Source organism: Dunckerocampus dactyliophorus, chromosome 2 (assembly GCF_027744805.1).
Source record: "Dunckerocampus dactyliophorus isolate RoL2022-P2 chromosome 2, RoL_Ddac_1.1, whole genome shotgun sequence".
Classification (NCBI taxonomy): Eukaryota; Metazoa; Chordata; class Actinopteri; order Syngnathiformes; family Syngnathidae; genus Dunckerocampus; species Dunckerocampus dactyliophorus.
Genome location: NC_072820.1, coordinates 25,163,227 through 25,188,754, shown reverse-complemented (window position 1 = coordinate 25,188,754; position 25,528 = coordinate 25,163,227). Strand labels below are relative to the sequence as shown.

The following is a 25,528-nucleotide window of genomic DNA, read 5'->3' as shown; positions in this document are numbered from 1 at the left end:
CCACAGTTCCTTCCAAGACAGTGGTCACTCCTGTGTCTGTTCCCACTGCGTCCAAGCAAGTCCGACCGCTTTCACCTGGTGGTCGTCCTCTGCTGCCTCACAGACTCTTTGTACCATGAGGTCTCTTTTGGCTCTGGCATCGGCTCTACGCCACCTTTTCTTGCCGTAGTGCCCACGGACCAGGCGTCCCTAGCATACCACGCCCACAATTTCCTGGTGTTTCCAGTAGGATTTTGCTTCCATTACAGTTTGCCGGGTTTTCCTCTTTCTGCCGCATTTAATGGTCTTGCCTGCGTGTCTTACTTTCCCGTGTTCAGACAGAAGGAGTGTACTCACTGCCCTTGCCTTGGTGGCTTTAAACATTTAAGCATGACAAACATGCAAAAAAAAAAAAAAACGAAATCAGGAATTGGGCAAACACTTTCTAACACAACAGTATATTGTGTTATTTTGTAAAAAGAGTAAACAAAAAATTTTAGATATTTTTCACCTTACATTGTGCCTTTCTGTTTTTGTTTAGCTTTATTTCTACAATGAACAGTGGGCCAAAAAATTAGCCTGTACTGTGTTTGGACACACTTGCTTTTATAGCAACAGAACTTTTATGGTTTGTGGACATTATCTCATGTTTTTCAAACCTTATTTAACAACAGAACATGAAGTTATTCATTTAGTGCATCAACAGATATGTGTGCGTGCTTTAAATAGTGCGTGATTAAAAAAACATTCACGATGATTACTGGGCTCCGTGTAAGCGAGCGCTGATTTTAAAAGATAATGTACATGGTGATAACGCGTGATTAGGCAGCCTGGAAATGTTGAGGCAAGACCATCTCTCACCGTGGCATGTAACTTTCTTTTCTGTAATGGATTTGGGGAAATATGGCCAGTCTACTACATACTATAACGACTGTTGGTGTTGTAATATTAATGTTCTGAAATGGTGTTCGTCAATGCACCTCGCTGCGAACGTTATTAATTAGGGGTGTAACGATTTGTTTTAATAATGATTCGATTCGTATCATGATTCATGATTGCCGATATGATTCAAGGACGATAATGGTTTATTTAAAACGATTCAATCCGAAACGATTCAGTACATTTTTAGCCAAAATTTCAACAGTGTGACTGTGAAATAAATACTGGGATACTGGATAGTGCACATCAAATTTCATAGATTCCCGTTGTTTTTTGTCAGGGAATCAGGTATAAATTATTAATAATGCTAACATACTTAAGAATAAATTATCAGTGAGTACAAATATGCAATACAAAATCATGATGAAAAAAGGGTGGTATAGCTTGCCATGATTAATTATTTCATTTAGTGTAGTGCAATAGTGAAATCCAAACCTGCACTTGCACCCAGAGGTGAGGTACATTATGCAAGTTCTTCTGCAAATGAATGTGGTATCAGGGTTTCCCCTTTTTTTTTAAGCTGTGGTGGTGGTCTGCATGGGATGGTGGACTGCCGCCGCTGTCATGCTGCTGCCGCATCTGCAAATTTTTTTAAATGACAAATAGCAATTTTTTATGACTTATTTATTTATTAACTTATTTAACTTTTTTCAACAACTGGCAGACCATTAACCAAGAACATTGCAAAACTCTTAATTTAATGTCAAAGTTTCTGAGAGCATTGCCAATACTTAAACTGCACTTTATTTACAAAGCGCATCTCCACTCAGTGTGCTCATTTGTCATTAAATACAGGCGTCACGTTTCAATAGAACAGTTATGAAAATACTAAGAGGTGAAGCAAATATTCTTTAGTGAACTACTCAACATGGTTGGAGACCCATGTGATAGCGTCACTGCTAAAGCTGTACACACGACGTAGTGTTTTCAAGATAAGCCTTTAGTATTATAATGATAACAAGAGAGCAAAACTTTTGAGTGACACTTTCGAAAAGTTGTGACAATGATCGTAGCACGTAGCTTGCCTGTGGGACAAAAACGAGCTAGCTAGATGCCGCCAGCCAGGCATGTAAATAAAAATGCCAAAAAGTGGAATGAGACTGAAACGTGAGCGGTCACACGCTGGCATAGACAGGCTTAGCATGTGACAATCTGTCGTCAATTGACTACACATTTTACGGGCTATAGTTCCGTCTCCTGATAATAAGAAACAAAGTGAAAGTCAACACAAGATGTGTTGGTATCTGGTCACATATGCGCAAGTACCAGCAAGGCAGACAGGCGATTCCAGAGCATGCTTGTCAAAATAAAGCGCAGTAAAATCTTTTGATATTTTAAATAGTTTTCCAACTAATTGTGGTCAATATGTTTGTAAATAATAAGATTTACAGGTGCTGCTCAATAAATGAGACTATGACCAAAAGGTTGATTTATTTCAGTAATTTCATTCAAAAAGTGAAACTTGTATATTATATACATTCAGTACACACAGAGTGATTTCAAATGTTTTTTTAAATGTTTTTAATTTTGAGGATTATAACTGAAAACTAATGAAAAGGCCAAATTCAGTTTCTCAGAAAATTAGAAAATTACTTATGACTAATTTTAAAACAAGGATTTTAGAAATGTTGTCCAACTGAAAAGTATGAACATGAAAAGTATGAACATGTACAGCCCTCAATACTTGGTCAAGGCTCCTTTTACCTGAATAACTGCAGCAATATGGCGTGAAATTGAGTCGATCAGTCACTGTGGCACTCCTCAGGTGTTATGAGAGCCCAGGTTGCTCTGATAGTGACCTTCAGCTCTTCTGCATTGTTGCGTTTGGCGTATCACATTTTTCTCTTGACAATACCCATGGATTTTTTATGGGCTAGAGGTCAGGAAAGTTTGCTGGCCAATTAGGGACAGGAATACCATGGTCCTTAAACCAGGTGCTGGTACTGTAGTTTTGGCACTGTGTGCCAAGTCAATCAGTCACTGACTGTGGAAACTTTACGCTGGACCTCAAGCAACGTGGATTCTGTGCCTCCCCTCTCTTCCTCCGGACTCTGGGACCTTGATTTCCAAAGTGATGTGATGGTTTGGGGTGCCATGTCATCTGCTGGTGTTGGTCCACTGTGTTTTCTGAGGTCTAAGGTCAGTGCAGCCGTCTACCAGGAAGTTTTAAAGCACTTCATGCTTCCCGCTGCTGATCAACTTTATGGAGATGCAGATTTCATTTTCCAACAGGACTTGGCACCTGCACACAGCGCCAAAACAGCCAGTACCTGGTTTCAGGAGCATGGTATTCCCGTCCTTAATTGGCCAGCAAACTCGCCTGACCTCAACATCATAGAAAATCTATGGGGTATTGTCAAGAGGAAAATGCTACTCCATGCTGCTGTGTTGCTGCAGTAATTCTGGCAAAAAGAGCCCCGACCAAGTATTGAGTGCTATACATGTTCATACTTTTCAGTTGGCCATTCAGTGGGACATTTCTATAATCCTTTTTTTTGTTTTGTTTTATTGGCCATAGGTAATATTCTAATTTTCTGAGACACTGAATCTGGCATTTTCATTCGTTTTCAGTTGTAATAATCAAAATTAAAAGAAATAAACATTTGAAATAGTTCAGTCTGTGTGTAATGAATGTATATAATATACAAGTTTCACTTTTTGATTGAAATTACTGAAATAGATCAACTTTTTGGTCACATTCTAATTTATTGAGCAGTACCTGTGTATGTATCTATATAGCATATACTGTATATCCTTTCATACAATATATAACTTAAAATTGTTTCCTAATTTAAAAAAAACAAACTAATTTTTAAGGTGTGGCGGCTTTTATTTTGTAGTGACGCACCGCAACAATCAATTACATGTAGCAGAAACCCAGCGTCACCGCTACGGGACCGGAAACTACTATCTAGAGCCGCACAAAACGTCCTTACTTTCCATATGTTCTCCATACATGTCATTTTATGGAGTTTCAAATAAGGACAGATAAGTTAAATATGAATACGAATGAAGTGAATCAACTGACCAAATGAAGAAGAATCAACTGTATTTCACAGGTCCACTACAGCTCCCATGACCACCACATAACTGGAAGATGAGGACGTCACAGACAGGCAGACTGAATCGAGTAACGTTTAACGTCTTTATCATTAAAAGTGCTAAAAAAAACTCCACACACATTCATATAAAGCCTGCCGTGCTTAAATCCAATGTTTTATTTCCTAGTATCGATTCAATCGATTGATTACCTTTTAAACGAGGTTAGATCGGAATGGAAACTTTCTGAACACAGATCGATGTAGTTGGATCATTGGAATATAAATCGATGCATCGACGCAGTGGATGACTCGTTACACCCCTATTATTAATGGATAAAGAGGAAGTGTTGTGAGTGAGGAAGAGACGTGTGTCTAAGCCGAGTTGCGTACAGTAATCCCTCATTTATGGCAAGACCCGTTAACTGGTTCCACTGTACTGGACCATCGTGGTGAAGAGAAAGTTGAGCTAGAAGGCAAAGCTCTCAATTTACCAGTCGATCTACGTTCACACCCTCACCTATGGTCATGAGCTTTAGGTGATGACCAAAAGATTGAGATCGCGAATACAAGCGGCTGAAATGAGTTTCGTCCGTAGGGTGGTTGCACTCACCCTAAGAGATAGGGTGAAGAGCTCGTTCATCCAGGAGGGGCTCAGAGTAGAGCCACTGCTCCTTCACATCGAGAGGAGCCAGTTGAGGTGGCTCGGGCATCTCGTCCGGATGCCTCGCTGGTGAGGTGTTCCGGGCATGCCCAGCCGGGAGAAGGCCCCTCGGCAGACCTAGGACACGCTGGAGGGATTATGTCTCTCAGCTGGCCTCGGAACGCCTTGGTCGCCTTTGTCGAACTGAAAGAGGTGGACGGGGACCGGGACCGGGGACCGGGGACCGGGGACCGGGAAGTCCAGACTTCCCGGTCCCCGGACGGAGACTGCTACCCCCGTGACCCAGACCCGGATAAGTAGAAGAAAATGGATGGAAGGAGGCTTTTGAATTCAATGTTCTTTTCTGTCAGGTATTTACACTGTCATGATCTCTTGATGATCCAGATCTCTTTCTCTCTTTGAATGCAGTCGGATTGTTCAGCTCCATAAGCAAGGTCTCTCGCAGTGCGCCATTGCTGCTGAGTCATTTTTAACTTCTTCAAGGATCCTGAGGGTTAAGGACCAAAAAAGTCAAGTGGCAGACCCAAAAACATGTCACCGACCCTGAGCCCAAGGTTCCCATTGGCCATCAAGACAGGGAGTGATCATCAACCCAAATGAAGGTTGTTACATCAGACGGCACTAAACATGGGACACTGAAAAGTGGAAGAAAGCTTTATTCTCTGATGAGAAAAAAACTGAACCTTGACTGTCCTGATGGCTTCCAATGTTACTGGCAGGACAAGGAGATCCCACCTGAGAGGTTTTCCACACTGCACAGTTGAGGGGAGCGCCACCATAGTCTGGGGTGCGTTTTCCTTCAGTGGAACAATGGAGCTTCAGGTTGTGCAGGGGCATCAAACGTCAGCTGACTACATGGAGTCCAGAGGACTAACCTCACTCTTTTGGATCATCCCATGTGTCTCCCCAATTTAAATCCAATCGAGAACATTTGGGCATGGATGGCCAAGGAAGTTAACAAAAATTGTCAGTTCCAGACCGTGAAGCCATCTTCACCATCTGGAGTAACATTCCAGCCTCCTGGAAACACTGGCATCAAACATGCCCAAACCCATTTTTTAGGTGATTTACAGTACAAAAAACAGTGCAGCTACTCATTAGGGAGTCATTTTTTGAAAATGTTATTGCTATTTTAGGAGGGTTCCAGGTTTTTTTTTAATCTATGGTCTTAATTTTGATTAGCTGATGAACTGCCTATTTCAGTTTAATGGTTGGTTGCAATAAATTGCTTACTCAATAACTGTTTTGTCTCAGACCCATTTCTTCTTTTTGCATTTTGACTTAGAACCTCGTTAAGATCCAGGAATGCAAATTGTAAATTCTGACAATTTTTACTGGTCTTAAAATTTTGATCAGGAGTGTACAAAGGGCATCACAGAGTGAAAACAAAATCTGAACCGCGATGTGGCAAGGGATGACTGTATTGTGTTAGAACTGAGCACTACTGTTGGCCTTAAAGTTTGCAATAGTCAATCAATCCCTGTGACTCTGTACGCAACAGTACTTTGCAACATGCACATAAAATAGACGAATGGGACTTTTACGAGTGGCTAACGACACTGTTAGGTAAAGTCATCATCTTCATTTTACCTTTTAAATGCTGCTTGCATTAATGAACAACAAAGGATGCTCATGCAGGCAAGCAGCATCAGAGGTGATCGGTAATTCCCGCTTGCTTTGAGGCATTGACTGAATTGACATGAACTCCACGTAGCACCTGCTAGGAGTGGCAGTTGCTATTGCAGTTATAAAGGTAGTGCTCTGATTTAACAGGAGCTTCTCACTCCACCTACACACAGATTGCCGTGGCAACTCCAAACTGAAAGTGCAATTGCATACCTAGACAGCAGCGAAGGTACAAGCGTAATTAAGGGTCAAAATACGTGCAGAGTGCAAAAAATGCGTACATGTTGGCATGTCTGGGTCTATATAATATACGTAATTACACTGCTCAAAAAATAAAGGGAACACAAACACATCATAGACCTTGATGAATTGAATATTCCAGTGGAGTTGAGAACAAAATAACAGGAATGATCAATGGACAGCAACACCATTAACCCATGGAGAGCTGGAATCCGAATCATACTCAACACAAAAGTGGAAAAATCTGATCACAGGCTAATCCAGCTTCTATAAAATTCTCAAGACAATTCAAAATATGCTAAGTATTGTGTGCGGGCCTCCATGTGCCTGTATGAGCTCCCTACAACATCTGGGCATGCTCCTGATCAGACGATGAATGTTCCTTTGAAGGATCTCCCTCCAGACCTTAATTAGGGCATCAGTCAACTCCTCAACAGTTTTTGGTGCAACATGGATGGAACGAAAGATGATGTCCCACAAATTGGATTCCAGTCTGGGAAATGGGCAGGAACTGCTGACACATAAAGCCGAGCACTGTCATGCATCAGAGGGAACCGAGGGCCCACCGCACAAGAATATGGTCTGAGGATCTCAACCCGGTACCTAATGGCAGTCAGGGTACATATGACTAACACAAAAAGGTCTGTGCAGCCCTTCAAGCATATACGATCCACCGCCAAATTGGTCATGCTGGATGATGCTGCAAGCAGCACACTGGTCTCCACAGCGTCTCCAAACTTTCACAAGTGCTCAGTGTGCTCTCATCCTTGAAGAGTACAGGGTGCCAATGGCAAATTTGCCAATGGTGTTCTCTGGCAAATGTTAATCTGGCTGCATTGTGTTGGGCTGTGAGCACAGGTCGCCCTTGTGGACGTTGGGCCGTCATACTATCCTCACTGAGTCTATTTCTGACAGTCTGAGCAGAAACATGCACATTAGTGGTATTCTGGATGTCATTTTGTAGGACTCTGGCAGTGTTCATTCTGTGCACAAAGGAGGAGATTGTGGTTCTTCTGCTGGGTAGTCTTCCTACTACAGCCCTCTCCACGTCTCCTGATGTATGGGCCTGTCTCTTGGTATCTCCTCCATGCTCTTGACACTGTGCTGGGCAACATTGATATGACTTCCTGACTGGACTGCACTACTGGAGCAAATTCTATGGATTGGAGACACCACCTCAGGCTACCTCAAGTGGTCATTGGCACTGGCAAAATGAAAAAATTCCCAAAAATCAACCAGAGAGAATGAGGATGAGGAAATGGTCTGTGGCCACCACCTGCAGAACCACTGTGTTATATGTGTTGTCTTACTAGTCACCGCTCATTTCCATGTAATGTCTGTTTCATTTGTGAAATTGATTCACAATCACTGTTGCTTCCTTACCGGACAGCTTAATATCGCAGAAGTGTGACTGACTTGGCATTACACTGTAATAATTATGTGTTCCCTTTACTTTTTTTAGCGGGTACTGTGCATTTTAACAATGCTGCATGGAAAAATGAACTAAGCATTTCCTTTGATTAAAACAATTTAGCAAAAACAAAAGTGTGGAATTTTTGTTTAGTGTCATTGATATCACTATGGCTATATTCTATACTATACTATACTATTCTCGTCTCTCCTCTCATAAATGTCATGGTTGTGCATCTTTTCATTACAGTGCTTTCTCAATACTAAAAGGGTGCTGTTCTTCTTCACCTCCAAACTAGACTTTTTTTCAACCAAAAACGAATATAAGAACACCAACAGTGCAAACAATTCCAAGTTAAACTTAGTACAAATTTCAGTAGAACACAATAAGATGAACGGCGTTTATGGGTTGCGCTCACTGCTGTCTGGTATTCACGTACACGTCCCTCACGCGTGCACATACACAATGGCAGTCTCAGAGAAGCAACCCACAATTTGCAGCTATTGTGTGGCTATGATAGACTATACATTCAATGATAGCTAACGATAGTAGCTTAACTTTGCCAAATCTTTCGCTGACAACAAACATAACAAATGTGGTTGTATGTGTGTGTGTGTGTGTGTGTGTTACGTGGGGTGTGGTTTGCAAAGTTGTTGAAAGTTAGCGCTGCCCATGCAGTACCTAACCAAGGCAGACAGCACCTTTAATCTGAGAAAAACTTTGTCTTAATTATACCTTTATGGGTGCTGTAGAGGGCAGCGAAAGTTACAACAAAGAAAGAAGTGGAGTATTTCCCAGCGTTAACCAGGTGAGGGAATGCCCTTTTGGTGTCCCGGTAACGACGAAGACACTGGATGAATCTGAACCAAGCAGGAAGACAGTGAATCACCGCACGGACGCCATAGGAGTAGGAATTACACACATCGTTACCTGAATAGGATGAGATTTACATTTAGTCCCAATAAGATGTAAGTATTTGAATTTGAGACAATAGTCTCACCTTCACTGCTGATTAGTCCATCATGTTTTTTCCAGTCAAGTTCAAAACTGTAAAAACAGATCATGTACTCCATGTCCAACAGAACAACCCCCAAAGAGTTCAACTGGTCAGCCAACCAGAAGTCCGCAAAGCCAACACGATGGAATGGAGCAGTCATCACCCGGAACTGTGGAAGTGAATATGGATGGTGATGGCTTTTAACATGATATATCCCAAACCACCCATATCCCAATACCTACTCTATGTATCTATCAAGCTACAGTTGTCATCAGAAGTTTACATACATACATTGGGATGGCATGAATGTCATTATTTTTATTTAAACTGTTCTTTTTCCAGGGTGGACTGGGCGGGCACGCACGCACGCGCACACACACGTTGGAGAGCTAACTGTGTCTAGGTTTTCGCTGTCAAACAATTGATTTGACTTGGTAGACATTTGACATTTAAAGTAATCCTTCATTATTTCATTGTCTTTGTGCAGTGTATTACTACCACTGGCAGAAAAACATCCTCAGAGTATGATGCTACCACCACTGTTCTTAAGTTTGAAATCCTTACCTTGGCTGTTTCAAACATACTTTTCATTGTCAGCAAATTGCTCAATCTTCATCAAACCTCTAATTTAAGTTTCCAAATTTCTGTCGAGGTTTGAAAAAAAAAAAAATTATTTGTGCATACTCATTTCCTCATCAAGTCAGGATGTGTGGCATATGGGCACCCTCTACTGGCAGGGTACTCACGCCCCCATGCTGCTCAGACATCAAACATCCACCACGTTACATGGAGGAGAGGAAATTTGGGGGTGAGGATGGGGAATGGTAGTGGTTTTGGGAGTGAGTTCACCGCTGGGCCTCAGCCCTCATGTTAATTACAAGGTAAAACAACATTTGTTTCAACAGTAATTGCTCAAAAACAAAACATATTTCATTCTTAATATTATATTATGTTCATTATATCGCAGACCAAGGTTCTCAAGCAAATGATATTTCACTACTAAAATGTTAAATAAAATTGTGAATCAATATTTTTTTGCTTGTTTATTATTATATTTTATATATGTATAACAATGTATAATTTTAATCTAATAATATTATATTATAATACTACACAAATGAATATTCATATATTACTCCTAATGATTAATTGATTATCAATTAATCAATGATTGATTAATCAATTCTAAATTAATTATAAAATTAATTCATTATCATTATTAATTAATTCATTAATTGGTACAGTAATCCCTCATTTATCGTTAATTGGTTCCAGACCCGACCGTGATAAGTGAATTTCTGTGCAGTAGGATTCCTTATTTATAAATGCATCCATCCATTCATTTTCTATGCCGCTTCTCCTCATTAGGGTCGCGGGGGTATGCTGGAGCCAATCCCAGCTGACTTCGGGTGACAGGTGGGGTACACCTTGGACTGGTTGCCAGCCAAACGCAGGGCACATATAGACAAACAACCATTCACACTCACATTCATACCTATGGACAATTTAGAGTCACCAATTAACCTAACATGCATGTTTTTGGAATTTATTTATTGATTTTATTTATTTATAATTATTTTATAAATGCAATGTTTTTGTAATTAGATCATGTAATTAGAGCAAACAGCACCTGTTTGCAACCTTCTAAATAAATTTTTTTAGCCCCTATAGTCACCTTTACCCAATATTAGGTGTGTCACGAGAAATTTCACAAGACGATACATGAGATTGGGTCTACGAGACGAGACAAGATTTTAACATTACTTTTAAGAAATGTACAATGATAAAATATAAAAATATATATGACAATATATTACTAATCTACTAATTTAATTTCTACTATGTTACACTGCATTGCTCTTCACTGAGGCTATACTCTGCACTCTGTGTCCCATTTCTGATTCTGCATCCTTCAAGTGCGCATTTGCAGGGCGCATGATGTCATTGCGGTGCGCGAAGGCTGTCCCAATTCGAGAAAGCCCCAAGGGTCCTTAAAATGTGGCCAACAAATGTGTCCTCTACCATTAGCTCCAAGTGCTCATCGCAACCATCCTTACTGGCCTTCCATATCCCAAGATCCTTTGCGCGCTCAGCTCTGAAAAAAATTCAACATGGCGACGCTATGCGGAGGAAAAAAGAAGGACTTGTGACGTAAGTATAGCTTTATTTACGCATTAGAACTGTAATTGTAACTACAAGTGCTATATTGTAGGGACAAAGGATTATTAATTATTTAAAAAATTCAGTCTGGGCATTTATAGAAAAAAATCTGTTAACAGATTATAATGTATTTAAAAAAATATATGCATTAGTTGAGTGGAAGTATGTTGTGTTGCTGTATCAACAACAACGACCTTGATGACTTGTGTCTTTCTGGGACATCATCTGGAGTGTAACCAGCATGTTTGTGAGGGTTTATGTCCAGTACATCATCAAGAAAGTTTGCAAAGCTTATTGACTGTCAATTTGACTTTTATATAAACACAAAATAATAAGGTAAAGTAATCATTCACAAACTTCTAAGTGCAATAATTTGGTGACTTAGCTAAAAGATGTCTCGCGAGAACAGGGCAGCCAGAAGTCTAGCAGACTGTGAGCTATGGCATCCCTAATGTGAATGGTAATAAACCTAATATGGAAGTGGCAGTATCTGAGGCAGGATTAGAACCGTACAATAAGTGCTTTGCGACCACTATAAACCTTGCAAACATTGGTGTTCTCCACTCATCACTTGGCGGGTCTTTTTTTATTGGAGTTCAACAGCTGCGGCGTAGTTAAAGTCCAAGCAGAAGCTGTCGTAATTCTACATTTGATCAAACTTACTGAAGATTTGTCTGATCAAAACACAATCGTATAAAAATTCAGAAAGTGATATTAGCTTCTGTTTTGGAAATGCACTACTTTCTGTTTCGGCACGCTAAGCATCATGGGAACTGTAGTTCTTTTAGTATAAACATAAAACTAATTTACTGCAATCTGTTATACAGAATTCCACGAGGAACATGGTCGAAGTCCACAAAACTCATGTAGACTGGTTGGACAAACTCTCATGCACCCTGAAGGACCCTGCTGAGAATGTATAATTGGTCCACAGTTCCACGACCAGGACGAAAACCACACTGCTCCCCCTGAATCAGAGATTCAACTATCCGGCAGACCCTCCTCTGCAGAACTTTACCAGGAAGGCTGAGGAGTAGAATCCCACAGTAATTCGAACACACCCTCCGTAACCTCCCTAGCTAACCTTTGCATATGGCATTAGTGAGGAAGAGATGGCATGCTAAGATGGCTAACACTAGCTAGCTTACATGACACGAAGATGAGAAGCCCAGGCCTAATATTATGTTCTAGCTTAACACTACAGTTACAGTTGAAATAATAAAATAATATTATTTTTCAATGATTTATGTTGTGATCTTCTTGAGCCACGTAGTGATTTATTTGCATGTTCTGTTTTTTTGTTTTTTTTTAACTAAGAACATAGTTATGGTGTTGTGACTTGAGTTGCAGGATTAAGCATTAATAACTGCATTTTATTTATTATTTATTTAGGAAGAATTATTAGTACTTTTTGTTTATTTAAAATTATATTATTTAGAATATTATTTATAATGGTTCAACAGCAATTTGTTTTCTTCTTTTCAATATAGATATTGTGGCGTGCACGAGTCTGTGAGGACCAGGCAGCTCTTTATTTGACAGGAGCCAATCGTTAGCTATGAAAAAACTCACAACATGCTTGTCAACCCATTGGAAATTGCAGGATGTCATTACTCAATATAACAGTCTGACTCACAGTGTCGTCATATAAACATTATTAAAGTCATCACACAGCAACTTAACACTCAAAAAGTACCTGGGAAATATACACTACAAGTACCAATACGAGTTTTAAAAACAGCTATTTTAACATTTACCGGTAATGTATTACTGCCAGAAGAGCAGTTCATTGAAGGACAAGCAAAATAGAAAATGGACAGATGGCGCTGCAATGCTGCCTCTGTCCACCAGAGCACGAAGCCCACAACGAGGTGACACAACGGTAAGGTGACACCGTGAGCTTGTGATTGGCTGCTGCCAAAGAAAGAGCTACCGTTTCCTCACTGACTCGCAAGCGGCACAGTATTTAAACAATTAGTAGTAGTTCTGAAGTAAATGAGATGTCACAAGATTAGAATATAGCCATAGATCAGCCACACCGCTGTATAAGCCGCAGGGTTCGAAGTTCACGTTTAAGTAGTGGCTTATACACTGGAATTTACGGTATAAATAAAGAATCCTACTTCACGGAAATCCACTCATCCCAGTCGCGTCTGGAACTAATTAAATGCGATAAATGAGGGATTACTGTATTAAACATTTTGTCATTAATTCCATCTTCAACTGGCCCTTAATGTTTCTCCTAACAAGCCGAGGTTGTAACAAGAGATTCATGTAAATAACTTGCAAATGTTAGTGTGATGATCTTAGAGTCTGCAGTTTTGCAGAAATGCTTGAAAAGCCTTCCTCAACTTGTAAACTGCAAATCTACAATTGTCCTTGTAAAAACTTCACTAAGTTCATTTGACTTTCCCATTGTTCTGAGTATTGGTTGATTCATCGAGTGGTGCCAAACAAGTTATTACATGTTGCAAAAGAGAAACCACCAGCTGAAGACTTTCGTGACCACAAGCAAGTAGCTAGACCCCTGTGTAAATACAGAAATTAAAAATAAATATAAACTTGTCCATCCACCCAATTATTGTTTTTAAAAATCATTGAAAATTTATGTTCTATAATCACTACACCCTGGAAAAAGAATAAGAGAAAATCAAGAAGGGCCAAACAACTGCATTTATACCTGTGGTGAGTATATGCAAACTTGTGACTTTAACTGTAGATTCCAATCACAGTTCAAAGTTGACCTTTGACATTTTCAGATTGTATGAATAAGTTATGTTACCAGAAGTTTCAGAAGCCAGAAGCGTGACTTGTAGTAGCAGGTCTTGAATGGGTTGATGAGGAAGACAAGGAAGAAGCCATAAAGAGCCAAAGGATTGGCCTGCATTGGCACCGGAATGCTGTCACTAAACAGACATGATAGCAGGCTGACACACCACAACACCCCCAAAAGGCCTGCAATCTGAAAACAAGATCAAATCAGTCACTACTTTCACAATGTGATTGGCAGTAATAAACCTTTTTTGTATGTTATGGGTGTACATCACACGACTCTGACATCTGACATCAAGATCCTGATTGTGTGCAAGGGTTTGCATGCAAGTTAAAAGTGAGGGCATAATGTCTCCCCTGAAGGGATGTTTTTCTACATTATTTAAGGACAAAGGAAAACATTTGGAAATTAATGCACAGTATATTTGTCTGTTTTCTGCAAGGAATATGCATTTGTGGGATGAGCAACTCACTCACTCAGTGTCTTGTACCCATGTAATGTGTGGCAAATCTTGACGACCAGTGCCAAAATGCTTATTTTGCTCAAATTGGTTAATTTTGTCATAGAATAGAATCTACGTTTTGTTATGTTTCTTACACAGTCAAAAACATGTAAAGGTAAAACCATCCATCCATCTTCTTCGGGTCACGGGGGCAGCATCCTAAGCAGAGAAGCCAAGACTTTCCTCCCCCCAGCTACGACCTCACAAAGCGCTATACACTAGGTCCCCAACTTACGAGCATCCAACTTAAGAACATTCGCGGATACGAACACAAGCTGACTGATCTATATTTTATTTTATTTTGCCTTGTAGTCGCTCCATCAGTATTTATACTGCTAATGCTTGACCAGTAGAGGGCACTGTGACACTGCTAATGGGACCAACAGACGCTGGGCAGAGAAAGCTAAATGGAAAGCTAAATTGTAGCTGTATGATACAACCCGAACAAAGCGTGTGATTAAAGTTTATGAAGAGTTAATAGGCCTGCGTAATTGTACACCACCCACAGAACACTACCTCTTTTAGAAGAGTCTAACGACGACGACGATTTGTCATTTTTCAATAACTCCTCCTCCTTCTCCACCACAACGACATATGCTCAGCCACTCCTCCTCAAAGGTAAATGACATTTATCATTATGTATTATTATATCATTTTTATTATTGTTTTTTTCATTAATTATGGTCGTTTAATATTACTACTACATCCAAACTCATATTTACATACATACCCATATAATGTATATATATATATATGTACATGTAGTACCTATATAATTGGTAATATTACCTTTTCTCCGACTTAAGAACAATTCAACTTAAGAAGGGCCGTCTGGAACCAATTGTGTTAGTAAGTTGGGGACCTAGTGTATTTGTCTACAGCTGTATCGCACTGTCGCCTGTACATTGATGTGTATGTGATGAAGACGCTTGCGGTTATCTTCTTCCGCGACGGAGTGCCGCGGCCATTTTCTTTACATATGTGTTCTACAGTGGAAGAAGATGTGAGCGTCTTCATCACATACACATGATTGCACAGGCAACAGTGCACAGGGATACAGCGGGAGAAAAATATGACGCCAAGCATTTTTTTTAGGAGGCATTTTTGTGATGCAAATGCATTACCCTTTTGAACGCATATTGTTTTGAGAAGGCAAACTCTGTACTTAAATGGCCCCAGCAACTAAGCGGAACTAGGTTCCTCATCACAGATCTCCAAACAGAACTGGCCTCATGGGACCAATTGGGGGGTAAGTCACTATTAGTGTAGCACATTGCTGATGGGGATGTCATACAACTTCATGTCAAAACATCCGAAATACTGTATCCCTTTAACAATTCTTTGGCGTTTCTATCCATTTCTATCTGGGGGAGGTCGAGGATGAGTGGAATCAACACTTTACTCTTCACTGAACAAGGCAACAACAACACCAATTTCCCTAATCTTGTAGTCTGCCCAGTCATTCTATCCTCTACCCATTATTTGCAATACTATCAGACAGTTTTGTGCTAGCGTGAGCAACACAACCACATTGGCACACTGTTCACACCAACTTGTGCTTCTCATTCCACAAATCCATGATCCTCATAAATGGGTAACCATAAAAGAGTAATAAAGGCTTTATACTGAAATCAAATGTATTGGTAATACGCACTGTTAAAAAAAGAGAAATAATCTCCTCAAAGGAAGTGCTGCATTTACATGTTTTCAGTAAAAGTATATGTCCTGATATTATGCACTTTTACTTTTTATCTGTTTTCAGTACAATCTGACACAAAGGTTCCATATCTCCCTTCAACCGAAGGTTGTTGGGCAATTTGCTGTGTACAAGTGTGTTCAAACCTCAAACAGGTGTTGATGGGATAGGTTATTTCTTGGGTTGAGCTCAAATATAAGCACATGGTTGACTCCTGCTTGTCTCCATCCATAAGTGTTAATACCTAGAACATAATTAGGAAAGAAGAAAAAACATGTGAGAAGACTCGAGGACAGGGGTTCTCAAACGTTTACATTTACAAGGTCCAAATCTTAACTCTTATAAAACAGGGACCGGTCCTGACAAAAGACATTTTAATGAACTGCTTCCGAATTACAAGGAACACACCGATTTTCTTTTGTCTATAAATACAGTACTCTCTCGTTTATCGCGGTCAATTCGGGACAGGCACAACCGTGATGAGTGAATTTCCGCAAAGTAGGATTTCTTCGTTATAAATGGAATATCTTTTTAGGTATGGCATAGACAACCTGTTTATTATCTTCTAAATACAGTCAAACCTGTCTATAGCCGCTATAGACAGGTGGCCTCTATAGACAGGTTGGCGTCCACTTTGAATGTTGACCAGTAGAGGAAAAAAAAGAGAAAAAAAGGGAAAAAAATAATAATAATAATGTTGACCAGTAGAGGGCACTGTGGACTGAGGATAAAAGTTGTACAGCACTACTAGGCTTGTTATTATCATGGTTCATGGTTTTAATTCATCCTGAACATGCATATGAGTCAAACAGTAGCACATCACATAGTACAATTCACAATTTTGCATGTCCAAAAAGGAGTAGGAAGAAGCAAAGCTTATTTAATCCTACCCCTCATCAGTTTCACATCAGTTGCAATACATTTATTCACCTCTTGTTCTTCCAAATGTACTTTGTAGGTCTACATGACAATGTAGTGGAATCATAGCCAAGGTTTTTACTTACTAAAAGGAAGCTAGAGGCTTAATAATAACTGATAGAATATATCCACGACCCACAGAACAAAGCTGTGCTAGGAATGTCTTACGCTTGTTTTTAATATTTTACTTTTTATACGGCAGAGTGTCATTACAGCTTTAGTTCATCAGGAAGTGGCGGGAAGTGACGGTGGGTGTCCCGAGCAGGACAGCTAGGCTCAGTGCTAGGCTCAGTACTTTGCGGTAATGTTTTGGTGCAAATGCGCTTAAAGTTACATGTTTGACCAGGAAATAGCAAGCTCAAAAGAAGACGGCTTTTTTATGTGGAACAACTGACAGTTTGCGTGGATCTTGTGAATGATTGTGACTGAGCTAGGACTCAGTAATTAAAGTCTACACACGACGGCTTCATTGATTGAAAAACAAAACTTTTTTGTGCATAAAGCTTCTACTTGAGTTGGTAATTTGGCCGCTATATGCAGTCAGATATTGACCAAGGGAGACAAAATGGGTGGCCGCTGGCCGCGTTGGACAGGTGACTGCTATACACAGGGTCTAGAACATGTAAATTTGCTGCGGGGGATTTTTCAGAGGCTGCTATAGGCAGGTGGCCGTTCTATAAAGGTGGCCGCTAAGACAGGTTTGACTGTACATTTTTTAACATTATTAGAGTCCTCTAGACATAAACTAACACCTCTATAGTCACTTTTATACTCCTATTACCTAATACAGTATATATAATCAGAGAAAATAAGCCACTTAAGAGGGTTTACCTAATAGGGGAGGAGAATGGATGGCGGATATGAAGAGAGTTGGGGGTTCAGAGTTGAGTTGTAGCTTGTTGTTGGCTATGGCTGCAATGGTAGCATGTGTTATTATGATGATTATTATTATTATGTTATTATTATTGTGCCTGTTGTCAGATCATTTAAACCTCCAATAAAAGCCTGTTGTTCCAACGATCAAGTCTGGTGCTTGTCTCACCAAACAATTACTGACCCCTAGTGACTAATGTAGAATAATACATTCACAAGATGAATGGTGGTCTTAATGGCTTATATTTGTATTTTAGTTCACTGAGCCATTTTTATGTTTGAAAATGTTTGTGTAGGACGACTGTACATTCAAATCAAGTACACGTGACAAACACAAGAAAACCTTTTTGTAGTGATATGGTTTCATTTTATCTACATATACCGCTGACTGGACATCACCCACAAAGCACAATAAATATAACAACATAATATATGTTTGTTGTTTTTTTTAAGAATGCCTGTCCACATAAACACAAATTCACCAGCTGTCATGCACATTTTGACCAATTGGAAAAATTAATCACAGCTGACTTAGTTGCACATTATAACCACGTTGTTTATGTGTACATTATGAATGATTTTTAATTGTCCCTGCGTGTACAAAATGAAACAAACATTCTTAAGTCAATAACTTTATGTTCTTCATGTAAGGGTGTCTATAATAAGGCACTTTTTTTTTTTTTTTTACTGTACAGTGTTAGATGACAAACTCCAGGACTCAACCAGAACACTGAAAGAGGTTTATGGATGGGTCATGCCAATAACCAAAACCAATACCTTCAATTCTTTGACAGTATCTGTAAATCCCTTCTAAGATGTGTGGAGGGCAGGAGCCGGAAGAGCGGATGTTGTTTCATTCTAGTCCGTTACCAAGTTAATTTTAAAGAGTGGACAGTTAGAGCTGTATACTTGCTTACTTGAACTTTATTGCAAACTTCAACAGCAGGTACAATCATCAGCCCATATTACTCTAACACTCAGAAATCCGCAATGTTCTTGACTGCCTCATCAGTGCATGGCATACGCTGCTTTATTAGGAGGAAGAAAGGAGACAGCTACAGATTCATTGTTTTGTGTGTGTGTGTGTGTGTGTGTGTGTGTGTGTTCTATGAACACATAAACCACACATACAACACACACACAATAAAGATGATGAAATGTTAAATGATCCCCTGGTGGGAATCTGTCTAGAGTGTCCCATCTCTAAAATAAACACTCTATTCTTCACAAAGATTAACTGAGTCACCAGGGCACGAATGCTCGATTCTGCCAACTAGTGTGTTAGGTGCACTGATCTGTAAGATCACTGAGACCGCTACATATTTTTAGCAATAATTTTTTATCAAAAACCGGGGCGTACAAAACCAATGTTCCATTTTACTTTGTCTCAATCAAATGCACTTATTCAAATCTTTATTTGATGTTTTTTGTTTTTTTCTTTTTCTACCACCACCATGCTTGACAGTTCAATCGTTGTCTACTAATCTAACCATAACAACTATGTCCAGAAGGCATCAGGCTTGTTCATGTGGGTAGCTGTAAATTTCTGTTGAGTATGAAGGTGTCCACTTCGGAGCAGGGCTTCTTTTGGTCAGGAACCTCTCAGTCTGTGGTGACAAGACTTGCTTTACTGTGGACAGTGACGCTGGTTTTCCAGCCATTTCCTGTTCACTGTATGGGAGTTCCTTGGTTGTTCCTGAAGATCCTAGCCAATTTCTTTTCATCCAAAGGGTGACTGTCTGGGACTTTGACAAAGTGGTGAGATATCCAAAGAAGTTGTACTTTATAACTGCTTGAACTGATGATCTTGGAATATGCCGTTGTTTAGAAATGGCTCCAAAATCTTGCTGTTGTGTCCTCCCGATTGATGTAGTATGTTCATAACCCATTTTGTCTTTTTTCTCCCCTGTGGTTGGTGCTCTCTGCTTCCAGGAGTGGTGTTGGGAGCAGACCATTACCGTTGTTGCGCTCATCTTGGCACTATTACTGCACATACTGTATTACTTAAAAATGAAATCAGTAACAGTGCAACAAGGAGGCTGAAGAGCCGCTGGTTGCTGACCACTGCCTGAGAGGGAGGTTTTCCTTGTCTCTGTCGCCAAGTGCTTGCTCATGTAGGGTTCAGTTGGTTCTCTTTAATGCATGAGGGGCATGGTTCTAGACTTTCGCCATTTGTAAAGTGCTTTGAGATAGCTACTGTTGTGAATATAAATAAAATGGACTTGACTTATTATAGTTTCCCTGAGTTCCTTGGCCTTTCCCATTGTTCTGAACGTAGATCAATCCAATGAGTGATGTCAAACATCCAAAGAGAAACTAGCAGCTGCAGTCAATCATGATCACTCACAAAAAGAGAATGGGGTTTGGCCTTGTCAAGTTAAAAGATATTCTGGAAGCTTCAGGACCACTTATTATACATAAGATTTAGGTGATATATTTATATGTGTGTATATATTTGACCCCATGAAAATAAGAGAAAATCCAAAATAACACAAACTTAACTAAATACTTTTTTTTTTAACCACTGAAGATTTGAAATAAATCAGGTAGGGCACAAAACTGACTACATTAAGTGCCATGAGGAGAGTGAAAGAGAAGGTGTGTTTATTTACCTAAGAGGAAAAGGAATTCTATTAACAGGAAGCCTCCTCTGTAGATCCTGACCATTGGCCAAATGTCAGCAATGGGAAACATGACAGCTCCTGAAAATGGTTGATGATAAAAACAAATGCAAAGCTTTTTAATCATTCAATAACTAAATGCACAGATGTGAAGCAACCAGATGAAAGCACAAATAGAGGGTAGTTGCTTTGCACAGTGTAGTTGGCAAAAATGTTTTTAGAATTGATCAAAACTGAAGGAGAACACATCTTGCAAGAATCAACTCTAATCCACACAAGTTTGATGTCAAAATAATAATAATTGAGGGGTGGGTTACAACTATTTTCTAAATTCTCCTTTAATGAGACGTTGAAAAATACCATAGGTTTTTTTGCATCTTTTTCTTCTTCTGATTAGTTGTTATCATTCTGCAATCAGGAGTTTAATCATCTTTAAAAAGTATGTCAAGTCAAGGAAAACAGCATTTTATACCAAATGTACCAAATAAAATGTCTGTCTGATGATTAAAATGTTTCATCAGATTAATCACAGGTTTCAAATTAATCATGATTAATCACCATTTGCAACTATGTCTGGGATATGTCCATTTTTACTGCATTTTATGAACAGACCTGACCGCCATAAGTGAGTTTCCGCAACATAGGATTCAATATTAAGAAATTTAATATTATTGTAGTTCAAGATTGAAAACCTGTTGACCTTCTAAATGCAGTTTTTACCATTATTAGAGCCCTGTAGACATGAAATAACACCCCTATAGTTACCTTTACACTCCTATTGTTCTTTGCTTACAGCACATTGCGCAACTATAATGGCAGGCTATGGAATCATTGCAGGGACACGAGATACGGTCACCGCCTTAAACATAGCGAGCTAATGAGCTAACTAGTTAGCTCTGATTTATTTATTCTACACTTAAGAAAGGCGTTCAAACGGAGCGGGGAAGATGGACAAAGTAAGACGCCAAAACGTACCACTTCCACACGGAATGGGAGGAATTAAGGTTATGTAATCAAAGGTAATGTCTCATACATGATAGATAGATGCTATATAAAGATGTAAAATTACTGACACCTAGTGACCAGAGTACTACAGATAACTTGTCTTTGATTATTTTTTATTATTTTCTAATAGCCCATAGTCAACCATGAATCATTTATTAATCATTTATGGATTTAGTTATTTTGGTTTCAGAAATGGGAGTGAGACAAAAAAATTGCATAAGCAATTTATTGCACACAAGCATTAAAGTTAAATAGACTGTTCATCAACTGATCAAATGTTTAAGACCACAGCCTTTAAAAGCCAAAATCTTGGCAAGAACGTGGATTCTATTTACATTTTTGAAGTGCATAAGCAAGGCCTTCGCAGCGTGCTACCCCTGCTGAGGTTGGATGCAGTAACGTCCTGTGGGTTATGGAACAAAAAAGTAAACTGGTCGACCCAAAAAAATGGCATTGGCCCTGATCCGGAGGATCATACACCAACATTCACACTCGCCTCCCACTAGTGGATGACCAGCCATTAGTTTGTTGTGTAGATTATTATTTTATTATCTCATTGACTGCCAGCCATGTTCAGAGCAGAAAGCTCCATACTGCCAGAGTTTTTGGGCATTTTTGCTGAACTTTCAAGACTCACAGAATATTGCATTTTAGGACTACATAAACATTGAAACTATCTAAAGAAACTTCAGACTCTCTTCTTTCATCAGAAAAGTTTGTTTCTAGCCTTTTTGGGTCTTTAGATATTGGCGGTAGAACATAGGGTAGTTTCAGCAAAAACACCAGATTTTGCCCAAAAAACAGAGAAAACTAGCATTTTGTGCAGATAAGCAAATTCAAGCAGAGTGACGGTGGGGTCTGCTGGATGTGGGGCTGAATCCCTGCTGCTGACCGATCCAGACGGCAGCCACTCGTCAGAAGAATCAGGTTCGGGTTCTGAGTCACCCGACTCTGAACTGCTTCCGGTGTGAGGCTCCGGTGTCGCGCCACATGGCTCAGCAACACTAACCATTAGCTTGTTGTTTCGGCTGCCATTGTCAACGGCATTTGTGTCTACGTCACCCAGGTCACCTCTATCTTTTGCGATCGCGTCACTACTAAAGGCAGATCCTCCGCAAGACAAGCTCTGTGACAGTGTTAGCTGCCTGTATTTTTTTTTGTCTCTGCTCGATTTCTGCACGTGTTTCGCCATTTTCCTCTCTCAACCCACATTCTGTCTTCTTCATAGCCAATCTGTCGCTGCCGGTTGAGGAGAAGAGAACTGTTGCCCCCTACTGGGACAGAAATGCAAAAATACAGTATATACTTTTTGAATTGGACCACTGCACATTAAAATGTATTGAAATGCACCTGTGTTTGCTTGATGTAGTAATACTCATAGGATTCAATATTAAGAAATTAAATATTTTTGTAGTTAAAGGCTGAAAACCTGTTGACCTTCTAAATGCGTTTTTTACCATTATTAGAGCCCTCTAGACATGAAATAACACCCCTATTCATATCATATAGCTTCACTACACTAAGAGCGAAATATTTCAATAATATAGTCTTATGAATTAGATTACAGATTACAGCTAGTATAATCCCCAAATTCTGTATCCCATACAATTTTATTATTGTGAAAAAGTTCAGTACTGCAAACCTCTGTTGTCACTTCCGCACAATCAGCAAATTAACTTGAAACCACCAAGGCTTCTTGAGCCTTTAAATGGTCTTCTCTGAAATCAACTGCTGAAATTAAATATTTTTTGTACCATATTCTAATTCAATGTGATGCACCTGTACTGTGTGTTATCCAGAATAAATCATGCATGGGATCAGGTCAAACACATCAACAATCCAAAGATTAAAAAGTGAGCCAAGTACTCAATTATTATAAAAAGACGACAATGAACAGTAAACAATATGGCCGATTGAAATTGGGAGTGTAATACCTGTTATGATAACAGTGACCATTAGGACAAGGAAAACCCCACAGTAAAGTCCAACCCGAAAGGTGGTCCAAGCAGGAGCAGGCTAGAAGAAGAGAGAAATGCTGTAACAAACAGATTTTGATTGGAACTGTACACATGCTGTATGGTGTACATAAACATAGCACAGAAGGCGAAAAATTGCAATTGATCGTGGTCAGAATGTGGAATAGATTGACAGCCCAAATTTATTGACCACTAAATGATTTAATTATTTGTTTTTTTAAAGTCACATTTCAGTAATTATTTTAAAAAAATATGAATTATGCTTGGCAGCCTGATTGTACCTCACTCACACTCCAAAAGGCCAATAGTTTTTCCTTAGCGCCCAACACACAGTGTACATAATTATTAGGCAGCTTGTTTTCCTCAGGCAAAAGGGGCCAAAAAAGTGTAGCTGCATAACTCTTGAAAATACCAAGGGGATGCAAATGAAGTGGCAACGATTTGAGAAACAACCGTGATATTATACAGGGTAATGCTCCTTTAAATACAATGAGGTACTGCTGTGTGGTTAGACCTTTTTTTTTTTTTTTTTTTTTTACATTCTTGCTCATAGACTATGTATATCAATAAAAAGCGGCTGCTGTTTCACATAATGTGGTGGTTTGCCTGTTTTTTAAGCTTATTTTCAGAGAGCTGGTTGCTTGTTTCTCGTGTAAGAGCTGGCAAAACTGGGCAGCTCGCATTTAAACAAAAATTAGGCACGGAAAATTTGACTTTTCATTGAGACTGGACGACATAATTTGAAACAGTCCATAACCCCACACCCACCGATTATTGACCGGTGGCGCGGTTCTGGACTTTAGGCCTGCAGTTCTTTGGATGTTGTTGTGGGGTCTTTTGTGACCACTTGGATGAGTCGTCGCTGTGTAGTAGGGGTAATTTTGGTTGTCCGACCACTCCTGGGAAAAATTGTCTCCTTGTTGGTGTAACATGCCCCCCTCCCCTCTGGCATCATCATCTTCTAACACTGAGCCGAACACAATTGAAAAAGGTGATTGCATGCTTTTTAAAGGTTGGCTTGAACCGATTTAATACAGTAATTGTTTTATTGTGCCTGTAGACGTACTAAATCTTATAAATTGGTGATATCGATATATAACTTTCTTGAGAATAACTATTTTTGCACTTACACGAATGATGGCATTTTAAATATTGGTATTTCTTGTTTCAAAATCAAAGAAATCAGATTGTGTTCAAGCTCTAAAGCTTACATATAATGTGACGTACATATTAACCAACCTACAGCAACATTGTTACTATTATTATTATTAACACTGTTACGCCGATCGAACTACGTCATTGGCGTATTGACACTTTGCCACACCACCCCGGCTATCTACTAGCCAGCTAGCGACTAGCTTCACCACACACTCACCCGCAGCGCATCACAACGCCTCAGGCCACTACCAAAGGGTAAAGCTACATATTGGAGCTTCCGTGACTGTTACTGTGTTTTTTTTTTTTTAATTTGTAAAAGTTAACGCGAGGTGTAGACGTTGGTTTCTATGTTGCTATGTGAAATCAAGGAAGTTCCGGTAATGCTTCAAAGGACCAACATCAGACAAAATACCGCAAGTATTACAAGTTATCATGAATGTACCTGTTACTAGATGGTTACAGCTTGTACAGAAATCCATAAAACCTTGTTGGAGGTTTTTGGAGGTGTTTTAATAGCAGTCTTTGTAGGCGGCATAGGTGTGTCCCATAACATGCAGTAATGACCTGTCTCTTTTTAGCTGTTTTTATATCTTTAGTATGCACAGAAAACAGAAAGATGTGTGTTCTTGTCAATTATAATGATTGTGGATGATGGAAAAAAAAATGTAAAAAGTGCAGTTTTCCTTTAAATGTATCCCTTTCAGTTATCATTTATATGCATTTAAAATTGTTTTATGCATGTACAACTATAATTGTAAAACTATAAAAATATGTTTTGTGTGAACATTTTTTTTTACTTGTGATGACATCATAGACAAGTGACATGGTGGTTCCATTTGCCATTTTGTGTGCAAGCTAATAGGCTGCTAACACATTTGTGATAAAAAAAAAAGAACACGGTTGACACACGGTATATTGTGCGCTAACTGGAAAATTTACGCCAACCGAGGCA

The 25,528-nt window shown here is 39.4% G+C and overlaps 1 protein-coding gene across 2 annotated transcripts in view; it reads right to left on the bottom strand.

Annotated features, from left to right (window-relative positions):
- LOC129173307 (xenotropic and polytropic retrovirus receptor 1 homolog) overlaps positions 1-25,528 on the bottom strand; it is a 52,570-nt gene that overhangs the window by 13,819 nt on the left and 13,223 nt on the right. The window contains exons 7-12 of one of the 2 annotated variants that reach the window (XM_054764095.1): positions 23,377-23,458; positions 20,429-20,518; positions 16,172-16,269; positions 13,837-14,016; positions 8,898-9,063; positions 8,633-8,827 (exon numbers count right to left, since the gene is read on the bottom strand). In XM_054764095.1, coding sequence (XP_054620070.1) covers positions 8,633-8,827; positions 8,898-9,063; positions 13,837-14,016; positions 16,172-16,269; positions 20,429-20,518; positions 23,377-23,458 — 811 coding nt within the window. The remainder of the gene's footprint in view (positions 1-8,632; positions 8,828-8,897; positions 9,064-13,836; positions 14,017-16,171; positions 16,270-20,428; positions 20,519-23,376; positions 23,459-25,528) is intronic. The other variant, XM_054764104.1, reaches the window with a different exon arrangement.